Source organism: Lichenostomus cassidix, chromosome 1, assembly GCF_008360975.1.
Source record: "Lichenostomus cassidix isolate B80296 chromosome 1, HeHo_3.0, whole genome shotgun sequence".
Lineage (NCBI taxonomy): Eukaryota > Metazoa > Chordata > Aves > Passeriformes > Meliphagidae > Lichenostomus > Lichenostomus cassidix.
Genome location: NC_139479.1, coordinates 31,489,383 through 31,506,755, shown reverse-complemented (window position 1 = coordinate 31,506,755; position 17,373 = coordinate 31,489,383). Strand labels below are relative to the sequence as shown.

The window sequence follows — 17,373 nt, the reverse complement described above, 5'->3', positions numbered from 1 at the left end:
ATTAAAAGATATAAGGAGTCATCCATTTCTAGATAGATGAATATATCCTAGAAAAATTAGTTTAGGACAGAATGAAGTAATTTAGTATTCCTGCCTGACTTGGCAGAGGTAGTGACTGGATGCTTATCTTCAACACAGGAGATGAATATTTGTATTTTTATCAGATTTATTTTCAAGAGAGCAAACACTGTGATATAATTTTCTTTCAGTATGCTTTATTATGCATGGATTATCTTGCTGCAGGAGCTACCCTGGGCTCTCAGACTGACCCCATTTATGATTTGAAATTGTGTTACAAAAAGAACAATATTCTGTTTTTCACCTAGTCATGTCCTAGGACTGCAATATTCAGATGTATATTTGCACTTCAGAAGTACCTGGTCCATTTCTGCTCCAGGCTGGAAATTTTGGGCCATATACAGAAAATACTATCATAGATTCTGTATTCAGCTGTAGTCCTCCACTAGTGGAAGCTAGTGGAAATGGTGCAAGTCACAGTTTACTGTGAGTGGAAAAGGTCTGCCCAAATTAGGTTTCTCTGTGTTCATTGAATAATCAACCTTCTTCTGGTGATTATCAGTGCAGATATACACTTGGTTTCACTGCTAAATGCATTTGATGTCTTAAATCATGGATGGTGTTTTCTTTTCACTGTGACCATTAGTATATATTATGTGAGTGATAAAAAAAAACAAAAAAAAGAAAACAGAGTATTATGCCTAAAATTCTTGGGCAGACTGTAATGGTGTAGCTATTTGGGAGACCTACCCACAGGCAAAATACCATACAGCTCTCCAGCTGTTCCAATTCTTTTTGTTGTCTCAAATGGCAAACTGCATGTTTGAAGCTACATTTGAATTTGCTGTTATTTCTGACTTGCTCTCCTGCTTTGCCTGCAGATGGCTACACAACTGATGACATAGAGTTCTACTGGAGAGGTGGAGATAATGCAGTCACTGGTGTGGAGAGGATTGAACTTCCTCAGTTCTCTATCGTAGAATACAGACTGGTGTCAAAGAATGTTGTCTTTGCCACAGGCAAGTATTGCCATTTGCCCATGTAGTCTTTAATTTTCTTGTGCATGAAAATTACTGTTTTATTAACAATAACTAACTATTATTACCAGTCATCATATGTAGCAAGTGTTGCATGTTTGGACAAAGAAATTACTTGACAAAGCCTGGAGGTAGGAGTCCATGAAATGTCATTCCAGAGCTGCATTCAGCACTGCATTCAGCTCTGGGGCCTCAAGATGGACCTGTTGGATTGAGTCCAGAGGAGGGACACAAAGATGTTCAGGGGGTGAGCACCTCTCTAGTGAAAACAGGCTGAGAGAGTTGGGGTTGTTCAGCCTGGAGAAGAGAACCTTTTAGAAGCCTTCCAGTATTCAATGGGGCCAACAAGAGAGCTGGGAAGGGACTTTTAACAAAAATGTGTAGTGATAGCATGAGGGGGAATGGCTTGATACTGAAAGAGGGTAGATTTAGATTAGATATATGAAGAAATTCTTGTGACAGTGGTGAGACACAGGGTTGCCCAGAGAAGTTGCAGATGCTCCATCTCTGGAAGTGTTGAAAGCCAGGTTGGATGGGGCTTTGGGCAGCTTGGTCTCTAATCAAAAGTGTTCCTGCCCACAGCAGTGGGGTTGGATATATGTAGTCTTTAAGGTCCCTTCCAACCCAAACCATTTTGTCATTCTTTGATTCCTTGTTTATTTTTCTTGTTATTGTGTTTATGTGCTATTTAACTAGACACTTAAATATCTATGATCTAAATAAATATTAAGTCATTCACCTCTGAATCACGAGTTTAAATGTAGCCTACAGCGTAACTGATCGTACACAAATGTGTTTTGGCATACTAGGTCAAAAAGCCACCAATTTTATAAACACCTCCCCACAACTTTTCAGTGCATGTTTGTTTTGTTGTTAAATAGTGAATGTAATGTCTTTTGTATCTTGATTTGCACCAATGGAAATATAGTACTTCATACATACCCAGCCAGTGCATTTGTCATCATTGTTAAGATACTAGAATTAAATCCCTGGTTGTTTCCTTGAAGATACAATAAAAGTTACTAGTAAGTCACAGCACTGGATGTCTTTAGATTACAGAGTGTAAGGTTGATTTACATATCTGGTGTTAGACACCAGCATAGGAATATGTGTGACCATAGTAACCAAAGCAACACAGAGAGCCATCAGCACGTGTGGCGCTATTATTTGGCTCATTATCGGGGGCCTTGAGATTTTCAGTGCTCTTCAGACCACAGGAGTGTGCTGTTCCGTCTGTCTCAGCACACTAGAACAAATGAAGCACAGCTCAATCATGTTTGTAAGCATCACTTCACCCACTCTTTGGACACAGCATCTGTTTCAAAGTACACAGAAACACAAGTTGTATTTCAGAACAAAATGTAAATATTGCTGGGATTGAAATTAGTATGAGGGGGTTTGCCAACTGCTGCTGTTCTTGTTTATCATTGTGAATGGAAGATTTTTTCTATAGAGAATCAGTTGCTCTAATCCTATATCCTTCTGTCCTGCAGCTGGTGTCACCTTTGGCAGCCAGGGCTTACTTGCACCTCCACAGGACTGGATGTGCTTTTGTAGGAAGGCTCTTTTAGACAGCAGAGAGAATACAGGGAACTTATTTGTGAAGTGACTTCTGTGACAGTCCAAGGCCACCTTTTAGTTCAGTATGAAATATTGCATTAAATGCGTGACTTAGTAATTTAGAGATGAGAGATTTGTAAATATCAGGAGAACAAGAAATCCAAAGAGATACGGGCAAAATATAAGAGAGAATAAAAACTAGGAGCACATTTTTCTGTGACTGACCAAATGTTCAGAATATTAATGGTTCTTTCTTAAAAAACTAGTGAAAGGAACAAAAAGTCTCATACTTCAGGGATTAAGACAGCTTGGCATTAGGGAATCACAGAGAACAGCATGTTTCTCGTACCATTTTCTGAAACATTTAATTTTTGTCACTGATAAAGACACAATACCGAATTTACTATTACTTTGATACAGGGCATTATGAAAATGCTTGATCAGTTATAAAATTTAATGACAAGTATTTCCGTGTAGGGAAAACATCACATTTGTTTCTCAAAACCACATGTTTAAATCTAAATCTGAAGTGTGCCAGCAGATCTGATACATAAAGTCAGCAGACTCTTTTCAAGTTTCTTCTCAAGAGTTTCTTACAGTCCTAGTAATTAGGGCCAGTTTCTATATTTTTTTTTTTTGGAAAATAAGTTAGGCATGTTTTTGGCTTTGAGGTTATTGAAGTCTCAAGGGAAAATATTAGTTCTTTGAGCACAGTATCTCAGTGAACATTTCAGAGATTTCAGTCCTAGTGTGCTTTGATTGAATAAAACTAAAAGTAGACTTCAGAGTCATGCCATAAACAGCTTTTGGATTAGTTATTTCTCCTATCTTCCAAGAGAAACAGTGCTGTATAATCTTGTATAACTTAGGGGAAGAGAAAAATCTGTTCCCATAGTTACTGCTGAGAAGCAATGATAAGCATGGGAAAATCCCCATAGATAATGACAGAAAGCTGGGTGGAGCTGCAAGAATACCAGAGGAACTGCAAGTCTGTTGAAGTATAGAAGGGAAGTTAAAATTTATCTTGCCAAATTAGCAAAATGTGTCTGAAAAAAGTATAAAATTCAGTATGGACAAGTGCAAAATACAGCATCTGTGCAAATAAGTATTCCTGTCCAAATTAAGGACAGAGAATGCCAAGTTAGGCCAGGGTTCTGTCTGTAGAAATCTAGGGGTTGCTGTTGATCTCAGACTGAACATGAGCCAATAACATCTTTTTGGGGGAGAAAAAAAGAAACCAACAAAACCAAAAACCTCATCATAAATAGGAGTCTGATTTGCATTGGTAATGGTTGCGCTTAATATTTGTGGTCAGGGGTAGCACTCTTGAAGGCAGAAATGGATCAATAGAAGAGGTTTTACAAAAATAAGCAAATGTGAGTGAAAATCTAGAAAATGGCATACCAGTGATAAGTGGAGAAACAGGTATGATCATTTAAAGACAACACTTCCTTGGAAATTAAATAAAATCTTCAAGTGTATAAAAGATATCTATCTGCAAAGCCATGCACAGTAGCCTATTCCCTTTATTCATGATTTTTAAATTGCTATGAAGAAGAAATATCTGGTTTGACTGCCCTTCTAACACCAGCTGAAAGCCATACAGGATACCATAAGATGTTTAAATGGCACTGGATGCCCATGTGTCAGTAACTGAGTTAAGCCCATATTCAAATATCAAATCAGTGCTGTCAATGGAGCCTAAAGAGCTATTCAGCTCTCAAATACCTCTGTTTTCTCAAGTGAGTATTTTAAGACACTATTCAGTTGCCTAAACATAAGTATCTGGTGCGTCTTGAGCTGCTGTTGAAGATCCTGGTTAGCAGTTAGGCTGCTGTTCTGGCATCTTACAACCTTGTGTCCTATGTTCACCATCTCGTGCTTCAGTATTGATTATTAAACTAGTATTCTGTTTTACTCTTCTTTAGCCTATCACATCTCAAAAGGCATTGGACACCCCTGTGTAGGCAATTAAATCACAGCCTTAGAATCAGCTGGCTCTAAGTTGAGATCCCCATGGTTCACACTGACCATGTTCCATCCATGTGCAAATATCTGCATTCACATGCCTGTAACATAATGCTAATTCTGGTACCTGAATCTGCCTCCTAAATCCCTGTTATTCTGAAATGCTAAGATATTGAACAGGAATGGGCATATGTAAAACACCACCTAAAAGCTTCAAGTCACATAGCAGTCAAAGCCATAACAGCAACCTGTTGGTAAGAGGAGGGAAGTCTTAAAAGATTTGAAAATTAAGTATTTGCTGTATTCTAAAAGATCAGTCTCTAAAGGACATTTCCAATTAGCCAAAGAACCTTCCCAGAATAACATATTAAAATAAGAATTCTGTAACTGACCAACTCTGTTATCATGTTTCATACTTAGATAAAACAGCAAGAGACTAATTTAGCCTTGAAGCCAGATATTTCAGCTTGCTAGCTATTAATGAAATTGGAACAGAAACAAGAAATTTCTTTTTATGAAGTGCCCAGATATGTGAAAAAGGAATATTTAGGGCTCAGTTATTGATTAAGTATTTGTTTTCATACCTTCATTCTCAATACTGTTAGATTTAAATACTTCTGGCAAAATTCTCTTATTCCTATAGTACTTAAAATAGCCCATTGACATCAACATGGTATACGAGATGGGAAGAGGGATAACAAGGCAACAAGGAAAAAACCACCAAATTTCTATGGAAACTAAACCACTAGAATTACCTGATAATTAATCTCTAAATGTACTGAGTCTTAATTGACAAATCATTATCAGATGATAATCAGACAAGTAACAGTGTAATTGTTGAGCTCACCCAGAAATTAACTTCTGTTAAATAAGTTACACAAGATGGGTCCTTCATAGGTAAATAAAGGTCTGGACTTACAGTCCTTGCTGCATGAAGGTTAGGACCATTTTCACTGAACTTTAGCCATTCAGACAAAGAGAAGGAGTTAAGTATGGGAAATATGGAATGGTCCTTCTTTAAATTGGTTTTTTCCACTGATTCCTGTGCCTGTTGGCTGGAAGTGAGATACTGTAGCAGAGATGGCAGGCTGGAGGCAGGGTCAGTAGATAATTATTGAAGACATAGAAGCAATACGGTTGAAATACAAACTTTCATAGTCTCAGGGAGAGCTACCTAAAGGAGAACCCTGGCTAGATAATATGAAAAAAGCCAAGGCTACCAGTTCATGCTTCAGTTTCAACCTGAGCCTAACAAAGACTATACTATACAAGATCATATAGTATAAAAGTATACCATACTATATCACATGCAGTATACAAAGCTTCTCTACTCATGGCAGAGGGGCTGGAGCTATATGATGTTTAAGGTGCCTTTCAACCTATTCTGTGATTCTATGAAATGTTTCTATAAGACCATACTATTCTGAAATTTTCTGAGATACAGACCTGCCAATGAAATTTGGGTTTGTAAAATCACCACCAAACAGGATGGCCATTCCATTTACCACAGTGAAACTGTGCAATGTATCACCTGCAGTAGGCAGCTGTAATGCCAGCAAGACTTTTGTTTATATTGCCCAGGAGACTCACACCATCAACGTCTACCCTGAAACTTGCAGGGCTTGGATTCATCTTGCTCTGATTTATGGTGAAGATAAGTTCAGTGTCTACATTTGAACTAGGTGTCTGAGGTGGTCAGAATTTAGTCCATACAATCTATGGAGTCTGGAGACAAATTCACTGCACCTACACGAGTCAATTTTAGGAAGTAGTGGATAATTCTCTCAGTTTCATTTGCTAGATTGACTGGATGAACTGTAGCTTAGACACCAGCCTCATGTGTAAGCAGGTCAAGTGAGTCGCTCAATCAGCTGCCATTTGAGAGTGCACAAGCAGTCTTCATAGTCTCCACCTGCTGATGAAAAAGATGTAGGGGCTGTGTGATGTCCATCAGCTATGTGCTGGTGTCTGAGATGTCCCAGGGCATCTCAAAAGGATCAGGGCACCATCAGATTCCCAACTGAATCTCTCTGTTACAGTCAACTCCAACTCTAGAGCAGGAAGACAGAAAGCACTGGTAGCCCTGGCCGTAGACATGGTTCCTTGGGTTCTAATTTCAGGGCTAAGAAACCTGCTGCTTGAAGCATATTTGTGTTGATGTTTCTGGCCTTGAGGTCAGCTGTCTGGGGAGTCCACCTTTAAGACCAGATCTCACTAGTTTCAGTAATTACCTTACCTAATTAGACAGAAATGGTGATGAGGTAATGGATGATGGTCACAGGTGAAGCATTCAAGATAAATGTCTGAAGTTTGCTCCGTTACACTGCTGCTCAGTGTGGTATTTCATTACTGAACATTACTGACCTATGTGACACATTATTCTCTCCCCTGCTGACACACACCTCTTTCACCCACACCAGTTTCTGTGCTTTATCAATGGCAAAGCTCTCTTCTTTTTCTCAATTTCCCCACTGCATCCAGGGTCCTTTGCTCTGGAGCAACCCAAGAATTGACTTTGATTCAGTGATTCAGTTCTACCAAACTTTCTTGAATTAATCTTTCCTATTACTTAATCAAAGAATCAGTATTTTATGGGAGATTTTTCAATTGTCACCACTATAAATTGTATTCCACACATATCCAGGTCTGGACAGGACTTTTGGAAGGTTTATACAGTTTTATAGAGAATCCTTTGAGTGCGCAGTGTATTACATGAAATAATTTTTCTCAACAGAGCTTTATAAAGATTTCTGTCTGATGCTCTACTCTTGTTGCAGAAAGGTGATCAGGTCTGCTGCATTTTTAATGTATTTCATGATGGCAGTGTTTATCTGTTTCATTATGGACTCCTGTTTTATTTATATAGTCTGCAGACACAAGGCCACAGAAACATTTTCATCAGAAGCCAAATGAAAAAGTTAAGCTTTGTTAACAAAAAGAAAGCAGGCCTGGTTTCAATGAGAGAAGTTGTCTTTTGAAATGAAACATTGTTCATTGGAAAATGAATATGTTAAACAAGCTGCAGTATAAATGATTCCTTGCCGAAAATTGTGTTGGTTGCTTTAGACAACAGAAACCTTGGTCTGTTTTACAGGATGAAATATATTTTTCTGACTCTACCAATATATCTGTTGTTGAAACTGAAAGGCACTTTGTCCTAAAAAAGAATGCTACTGATTGAAGCAATCACAGCAACCAAATACACCTACCAGATGCTTCTTTTCCCCATGATAGTTGTTCTGAGATTGTTTGATATAACAGTTAAGGATATTTGCACAAGTTTGATACTACCTTGATGCTCCTGCTGCCTGGAAATGGTGTGGCATTTTTTGTGTCATATGACTCAAAGTATAACAAACTATCAGGAAAGTGATGAAGGGAAATCTGCAATTTTCTATTCCTTCTTTCTCTTTCTCTCTTAGGAAATCTATAATTCATGAGTATATGGGCATGTGTAATTTCTTAAGCTCATATGCTAACATATGAATATAATTTAAAGGGAAGTTGTAATTTTCCATTTTTTCTCCAGATGCAATCTTTCATATCTTGCACATATTTGCATTAGACTGGGTGGGAAGTGTTCTAATATGTGGCTGGGTTCTTGGTATGTGCTGAAATGTTTTTTAGGATGTTGACTAACTAGATCGTATAGATGAGCTGTTACAAGTATTATATTTAAGACTGATAGAGCAAACACTGAAATCATGGAGCTAATGTGTGAATTACTACCTTTTTCTTATAGAACTCAGATTTAATCATCTTTGCATTTGGTGAAAAAAGTCACAATTATTTTTAACAATTTGAAATTTCGAAATATATAAAATGTATTCAGTAAGATTTACACCAATTCAGTAAGATTGAATTAAAGTTTTTATTGAGGTTATTAATTGTTTTCATTATTTATTTTCTCCATTTGTAACAGTTCATGAATCCTACACACACACACACACACACACACACACACACACACATATACACACACTCTCTCTCTTCAACTTTTTTTTGTTTAAAATATATTTGGAAGAAAAAATCTTTCTGGCACTAATTGATGTTAGAGGACCTAGTCTGAAGGCTTTTCCTCAAAGGGATTCATTGCAATTTACTTTTGACACCACAGGTAGCATGCTTCTCATAGTTCAGATGTAATTAAGAAGTCTCATTTCTTGAACAACTCTTCATTGTAAATTAAAAAGTATGCACAATATTTATTTGCTCAGTATAAATTCTATACAGAAAACTGTACTTGGATAAGCATTTTACTTGGAGACCTAAGCATTTGTTTTTAAAAACTTATTGATGCTCATCTATCTGTTCAATAGTCCAAAGTAATTTACTGTCTCTTTTTTCTTCCCAAATACGAATTACTTGGCTATCACTGTATTCACTGCAGTATTTCTTTTAATACCAATGAGTAATACAGAGAAGGTGTCTTCCCTACTGTTCTGCAGATGTCATACTACCCCACAAAATGTGCATGCCTTAGTTTCTGTAGAAACTGAAGGCAGCTATCCACAACTGTCTTTTCTGCAGCGTAAATAAAGCTGTTTTCCTCTCTCTTTTTTCAGGTGCCTATCCAAGACTCTCACTGAGCTTCAGGTTGAAGAGAAATATCGGCTACTTTATTCTTCAGACCTACATGCCCTCCATACTAATTACCATTTTATCATGGGTGTCATTCTGGATCAATTATGATGCATCAGCAGCAAGAGTTGCCCTTGGTATGTGCTAAGAATGAGTGGGACATTAAAATGTCAGACTGAACGTAGCCTTCAGAGGTTGTTAAAAACTACAACGTGATGTCAGTGTTTTGATATTCCAAAATAATTTGCGTCAAAATCATGTCATCCAGTATTGCCTCAAAAGTGATAAGTTTTCCCCTGCATGCAAGAATGAAGCTACCACTAAATCTCTGACATGAGCTGCTCATGCAGGTCCCAGACTTGTTCTCATCAAAGTTAATGTTGCTGTCAGTAAGTTCATCTAGACCAGCTCCACAATCATAGCTGAGTGTGGGCTTTTAGTCCAGCTCAGTGTGGGAGGACAAATGTGGCTCCAAGTCTCCTCCTGAGGTTGTGGGAGCTTTAACTGAGGCTGGCAGGAGCAGACTTTAGGAACCATAGCTAGTTCAGCACACAGGGGCACATCAGCTAGGGACCACAACATGCCTCCTAACCCTCAGAGTACATGGGATGTTAAATGCATGTTTATGACAGCCTAAAGTGTCATTTACCTGATGACAGAAAAATGTGGATTTGGCACAGGTGTGTGATTCCTGCCCAAGAACTTTTCAGATCAAGGTGTCCTTTAAATAAGGGAAGGTGACTAGAAAATTGTGTGCTTGACACACTGCAGGGAAGGGATGCCATCCAGAAGGACCTTGACAAGCCTGAGAGGTGAATCCACATGAATCTCATGAAGTTCAACAAGGCCAAGTGCAACATCCTTCCTGTGGGTTAGGCAATCCCAAGCACAAGTACAGGCTGGGTAGAGAATGAATTGAGAACAGCCCTAAGGAGGTCTTGGGATGTTGGTTTACAAGAAACTCAACATGACAAGGCAATATGTGCTTGCAGCCCAGAAAGCCAACTGTATTCTGGGCTGCATCAAAATCAGCATGGCCAGCAGGCTGAGGGAGGTCATTCTTCCCCTCTACTCTGCTCTCATGACACCCCAGCTGGAATACTGGGTGCATCTGGGCATCTGAGCATCTGGGTTTGGGGTGCCCACCATAAGAAGGTCATGGACCTGTTGGAGCGAGGCCAGAGAAGGGCCATAAAGATGGTAGATCAGGGGCTGGAGTACCTCTCCTGTGAAGGCAGGACAAGAGACTTGGGTTTGTTCATTCTGGAGAAGAGAAGGCTCTGGGGTAAACTTATAGCACCTTCCAGTATCCAAAGGGGGCCTATAAGAGAGCTGGAGAGAGACTTCATACAAGGACACATAGTGACAGGACAAGGGGGAATGGCTTAAAAACTGACAGAGAGTAGATTTAGATTAGAAAGCGGTTCTTGATTGTAAGGGTGGTGAGGCACTGGAACAGGTTGCCCATAGAAGTTGTGGATGCCCCATCCCTTGAAGTGTTGAAGGTTAGATGTATCTTGGAGCAACTTGGTCTGGTGGAAGGTGTCCCTGCCCATGGCAGCAAACTTAGAATTAGATGGTGTTTAAGGTCCCTTCCAAGCCAAACCATTCTGTGATTCTGCTGTGGTTCAGCAATGGTATTCTCCAATTTAGTGCTCCCACTAAAACCACACTGCTGCTTGCTTCTCCCCTCTCCCCCTGCCCGCTGTGGGTGGCTGGAGAGATTTGGAGGCACAAAGGCAAGGATTGCAGGTTGAGGTAAGAACAGTTTACTGGTAACAGCAGTGAGACAAGAAAATTAACATTATCAGCAACATACTAATAACAAAACCGTACTAAAGAGAGAGTGATTCACAAGCAAAAATGCTCTTTGTGGAACTCAAGATGGAGCATGGCCACAGTGCTCCAACCTGAAGAGAACCCTTCTGTCTGGAAAAAAGGCTCCCCTCCCGCAACCTCCAGCAATGATGTGAGGTGGTATAGAATAACCTTGGGGTCCTAGCCATGCCCCCTGCTGGCTACTGCAAAAACTAACTCTGCCCTGGCCAGAACCAGGACAGATTCTATGACAATATCTCACAGCAAATATTTCATCTTTTACAGAAGCATACTTAGGGATAGCTATAGCTAAGGAAGATTAAATAGATCTATAAATCCTTATAAATACTTCTGCCTCTCATCTTGTCCCAAATTCTGTCTTCAACCCTATGCTTCCCAGTTACATGTACTTTCCTACCCAAAACTAGCCAGTTATCTTCCTGCTGTGCTCTCTAATTTTCTTAAAACAGGAATATATTCCTTAGTTCCCTTATTTTTCTGTAATGTACCACAGCAAACCCAGAATCCAACCCATGTCCCTGTGATTTCCCATTTCTTTACCCCATACCTCCCAGGGTCCCACATACCAAAGCAGGCAGGATAGCCACCTTCATACAACATCATTATATCCCAGCATCTGAACTTGGGTAGCTGGAGATACTGCAGTTACTGTGCAGTAATTCTGCAGATGCTGTGGATTAGCTGGTGTGTATCACTCAGCAGCCAGTGTTTGTTTAGCAGCTTGAAGCTAAGTAGTAGCCTAATAGGAAGTGGGGCATAGAGTCCAAACATCTCTGATGTATTCATAAATTAACTACTGGATACCAGAAATCTACCAGCGTGGGGAGTACTTCAACCACATCAGTCAGCATCTCGATACATATTGGCCAGGACTGCAGAGAGCAGATGGTTGGACAGAATTTACCATGCCCAGTGATATTCCATGCCCTTCTATTACAGGTTCATGAGATTTTTCCCTGTTTAAGGAACACGACTGTCTCATGTGGCTTATTTCTTTGTAACACAAGTTCATCAAGTACTGTAAGACAAATATTAGAAGAAAAGTCAGAGAGTACATGGCAAGCTCAGGAGACCAGATGTTCTATTTCCAGTTGATAGAAAGTCCTTTTGAGAGGACAAAAATCCATCTAATAGTTTCTTCTGAGAAAACAATTAGTGTTGTGGTGATTATGTCTGTGATGTTTGTATAATAAAGTTCAATGTCATGGGTCTAATCCCATGTTCCTATGTATAGCCCCTCTTAAGCTGATACCACAGAATCACTGAAAATGGTGAGTTGGAAGGAACCCACAAGGATCATCAAGTCCAGCTCCTGGTCCTGCACAGAACCATCCCCAAGAGTCACACCATGTGCCCAAGAGGATTGTCCAAATGCTTCTTGAACTCTGTCAGGCTGGTGCTATGACCACTTGCCTGGGAAGCCTGTTCCAGTGTCCAACCACCCCCTGGGTGAAGAACCTTTTTCTAATATCCAATGTAAACCTCCCCTGACACAACTTCAGGCCATTCCCTCAGGTCCTATTACTGGGCACCACAGAGAAGAGATCAGTGCCTGCCCCTCCTCCTCATGAGGAGGTTTTAACTGCAATGAGGTTCTCAGTCTTCTCCTGTCTGAACAGACGAAGTGACTTTAGCTGCTTGTCACACAGCTTCTCCTCAAGGCCCTTCACCATCCTCGTTGCCCTCCACTGGACACTAATAGTTCAATACCTTTTCTATATTGTAGTGCCCAAAGCTGCACACAATATCCAAGGTGAGGCTGCCCCAGTGCAAAGCAGAGCAGGACAATCCCTTCCCTTGCCTGGCTGGCCATGCTGTGCCTGATGCCCCCCAGGACAGGGTTGGCCCTGCTGGCTGCCAGGGCACTGCTGACTCAAGTTCAACTTGCCATTGACCAGGACCCCCAGCTCCCTTTCCATGGCACTGCTCTCCAGTCTTTTGTTCCCCAGTCTGTCTGTACATCCAGATTTGCTCCATCCCAGGTGCAGAATCCGGTACTTCCCCTTGTTGAACTTCATACTGTTGGTGATTTCCCAGGTCCTCTAATTTGTCAAGGTCTCTCAGCAGGGCCTTCCTGCCTCCAGGGGAGGCAACACCCACTCCCAGTTTTGTATAATCTGTGAACTTACATGGTATCCTAACATGAAATGGTATAAAAGTTCAAAGGCAATATAGCACCTTTGGTCATATGTAACTGGGTCTGAAAAGTACAGTACAGAAAAAACATACCTGATTTCCCAAGTATTTGTTGGAGGAAACATTCCTTGTGCAATTCTTGGGACACAGAGACAAACTTTTACCCAATCCCTGCAAGACGCCTGTTTTCTCTGCAAGACCCTGATTCTGTTAATTCGCTTCCATGTTTTGCCCCTGTGCCTGATCCCTGGCTGCACTGAACCAAATAGCTGCCTCCAGAATGAAGCCAAGGTACGAAGCAAAGGCCAGCTCATTCCAGAGACTATGTGTTATGGACACTGCTGATAAAGGGCTGATCTCAAGAGAAACACTCAAACCTATCAATTCTGCTCTTGACTTTTTGCTAGTTAGCCCTAGAAGTTCCTAAATTCAGTACTTTGAGGAGAAAAATAGTCTCTAAAGTCCTTCCTTGTGGGAACGACTAGAATCACAAGATTATTTTATTTTTTTGTCTTAGGGGAGTGTCAGCTTCTTCTCCTCCAGCTGTGCTTTAAAACAAATTATTGATCTTCAGAAGGACATTTGGCTGCAGGGTTTCAGGATCTCCCAGGGAATGTATTTCCCTTTGGTTAGTTATAGCCACCTCTTTTTTTGGTGTGCTTAATCTTCTGGATCACCAGACATCTGACATCAATGCACACTTGTTTCACAGTTTAGAGGAAAAGCACTGAAATCCACATGACACTAACCTACTAAATATACAAAATATCTGTTACACAATCTCATAGGGTATTACTACAGTTCCCTGGAGTGACACTGCTTACACTGACAGCTTGATTTTGAGTTAGACTGTCTTTATTTCTGTCTCTTCAGGTAAAAGAAGCTGTGCTTTATTACATGGCAGCAATTTTATTTTGTCCTTTGTTTTTGTTCTGCCTGTATTTTAGTGACTGCTTATAAACTGATGTTATAATTATGGAATCAAAGAAAATAGTAATGGAGGGGACCTAATAGAATGGCTTGCCTTGAGATGTCGACTTATTCCACAAATCAGTGTTTTCAGCAACCTGTGATTTGCAATTCCCATGAAATTTCCAGCAGTGACACAGATCCTGCAGTTTATTGTGAATTCAGGCAGACTGACAATAAATTTGCTTTTCTTTCCAGATTTTCAAAACGGTTCTCTGTAATATATTTTCAGGTTCTATGTCCATCCTTAGATAAATAACTTACAAGGTTGATATAGATATAAGGTTGATATAGATATTTTGATTTGATAAGGTTGATGTAGATATTTTATTAGTGTCCAGTTTGTTGCTATAAAAATGCTGCTTTCCCTCCTTTTTCTGTCCAAAAATTCACATACCTGTCTGTCTCTCATTGCTCATCTCACTTCTTTCTATGTAACTAGCCTACTGCTCCAAACTAGTAATCTCAGATTCTTCTTACATATTGTCCTTTCCTGAAATAGATATCTAAAATAGATGGGATTAACTGCTCTAGAAATGTGCCTGTCTCTCTCTGTCTGCTACAGGGAAGCCCTACAGGATTAACATCAACCAACTGCCTAATTCTAAGAAATTTAAAACTGCGGGAGAAGTCTTTCACCATCTGTATGAACATTGTTCCTCTTGCACGTCAGTTTGGTTTTCGTGGAAGAGATTTTCAGTACAGCTACACCGGTTTCCAAATAGCTACATTAACTCACAGCAGTGGTGCCAGACCCCCTTGTTAGCTGTTCCCCCACTCATATGAAGGAAATAATTGTAGCAGAATAATAATGCATCAGCTTTTAATTTCACTTTCATTTGCAGTGATGTTGCCTGCAAGGTATCTTTTACAAATTTTTAAACTTCTTCCCACTGACAAGGCATATTTGCCAAGAAAGAAAATATAATTGAATGCTTGGAGTAGTAAGACATGTGATCTTTTTCTTTGTGTAGGAATTACAACTGTGCTGACTATGACAACAATCAACACTCACCTGCGAGAAACTTTGCCTAAAATTCCATATGTCAAAGCCATTGACATGTATCTCATGGGCTGCTTTGTGTTTGTCTTCTTGGCCTTACTGGAATACGCCTTTGTCAACTATATATTCTTTGGAAAAGGCCCTCAAAGGCAGAAGAAACTTGCAGAAAAAACAACAAAGGCAAACAATGATCGCTCAAGGTTTGAAGGCAACCGGGTAGGTTTCTTTAATCTATATATATTCTCTCTATTTTTACATTGCAAAGACTATCGGTATGAAATAAACCAAAGAGGCTTGCGTAAAAACATCACCATCTGGTGACAACCAGCCACATCTTTTCATGGACAAACTTGGGCATTTTCATTTTCAAGAACTGACGTAGAAGAATATATGTAGGCATACAGACATGGAAGTAAGTATGATCTGTGTGACAAGTAAGAAGAAGACAGTGGGAGTGCAGCTAGCTTGAAAATAAAGGCTTAGATCTACAAAGGCATTTATTTGTCTAAATCAAATATAGTCTAACTGTGATTTTAAGTACCTATGTACATTTCCTATGTCAGCAAATCAAGGCTCTAAGCACACTTCTCCTCACTTCACTTAGAGCAGATGCATTTACCATGGGAGAGAACAGTTAAAGGATTAGTTCTGCCATGCTAATTAACTGGCCAGCATAGTTCAACGCTGTGTGTGGCATTGTCATCTCCTGCTGTTCAAGACCAGCAGAAAAGTAAGTCCTAGAGAAACTTTTAGATTGATTTTTGAAGCATAGTATTGGCAAGGTCTGTGCTGATTATATTCCAGCCTATTTCCTTGCCTGGAGTATTACTTTATCCAGTGAATATCCCTTTTTTTTATCTTTGGAAGAAAAAATCAAGGTATTCAGCAGTATCTGACATTAACAAGCCATGTCAGTTTGAATAGAACATCTTTCTTTTTTTACTAAAATGCTCCCAGTGAAGTTTTCTTCATTCAGTTTTGTTGAATAAGACTGGTTCTTTTTTTCTATCATCAGCTATAAATTAGAAGAGTTAACAGTGACAAAACTACTATCTTTTTATCAAAACCAGTATCGTAAAAGTAGTTCAAGCTGTATTTTTTTATCCTAATGATTCTATCTGCTTTTTATCCTAATGATTCTGTAATGCAGAACTACATCTAATTATCAGCACTCGTATCTGTGAAATAATTCTGAACGAATAAACACATTTTGTCCACTGTATTGTGAGACCATATTCTCATCACAGTTGGCAGCACTACTTAAAACCTAGATTTCAGGACGAATAATTCCCTTTACTGGGAAAAAAATAGTCATAATAATAAGAAATACAGATGGGGAAATAAAACAGTATCAGAGTTGAAAGTCATGGAGAAGATTTTAGCTGCAAGCAGGTAATGCAGATGTATGCACTAAGGTTTAGTTCTCCTGCTGGAAACCGTCTGGTGAATCTGATCCATTTAAATGATTTACATAATTCAGTACAAGACTTGTTAATGGGTCCAATACCACCCCATGACTGACAGTTCTTCTATCTTGAGATCAATTTGTCTACGTTGTCAAAAGAATCATGAGTACCTTAACTAATGAAAATGTAGATTTTCATACCCAGTTCATGCCATTTTTATACCCTGGATCTGCTTAAACCATATAGCAATCCGTTTTCCTAGTTTTTGACTTACAGCATTTTCTTTTGTTTCTGAAGCATGCCAAGCAAATATCATGAACTGTTCTGATTTTTCTGCTGGTTTAATATCAACCGTGCATGAATGAAAAATTTCTTCACAGCAAGGGTTGTCAAACATTGGAACAGGCTGCCCAGGGAAGTGGTTGAATCACTATCCCTGGAGATATTTAAAAGACGTGCAGATGTGGCACTTAGAGACATGGTTGTAGTGAGGTGGGGGTTGGTCTTTTCTCCCATGTAGCAAGTGACAGGATGAAAGGAAGTGGCCTCAAGTTGCACTAGGGGAGGATTAGATTCTATATTAGGAAGCATTTTTTCACAGAAAAGGAAGTCAGGCATTGGAACAGGCTGCCCAGGGAAGTGGTGGAATCACCATCGCTGGAAGTGTTCAAAAGGCATGTGGATGTGGCATGAGAGGACATACGTGAGTGGTGAACATGGGGCTGGGTTAACAGTTGGACTCAGTGACCTTAGGGAACTTCTTAACCTAAGAGCTTCTATGATTTTATCAAATAAGGATACAAATTCAGCATACCAGAGTTGAAAGAAGAGTGTGTTACTTTGTCCCTTGGAGTCC

The 17,373-nt window shown here is 39.6% G+C and overlaps 1 protein-coding gene across 1 annotated transcript in view; it reads left to right on the top strand.

Annotated features, from left to right (window-relative positions):
- The window catches only part of GABRB3 (gamma-aminobutyric acid type A receptor subunit beta3), a 114,891-nt gene that overhangs the window by 83,899 nt on the left and 13,619 nt on the right, over nt 1–17,373 (top strand). Inside the window, exons 6-8 of the mRNA XM_085055558.1 lie at nt 900–1,037; nt 9,149–9,301; nt 15,083–15,327. Coding sequence (XP_084911684.1) covers nt 900–1,037; nt 9,149–9,301; nt 15,083–15,327 — 536 coding nt within the window. The remainder of the gene's footprint in view (nt 1–899; nt 1,038–9,148; nt 9,302–15,082; nt 15,328–17,373) is intronic.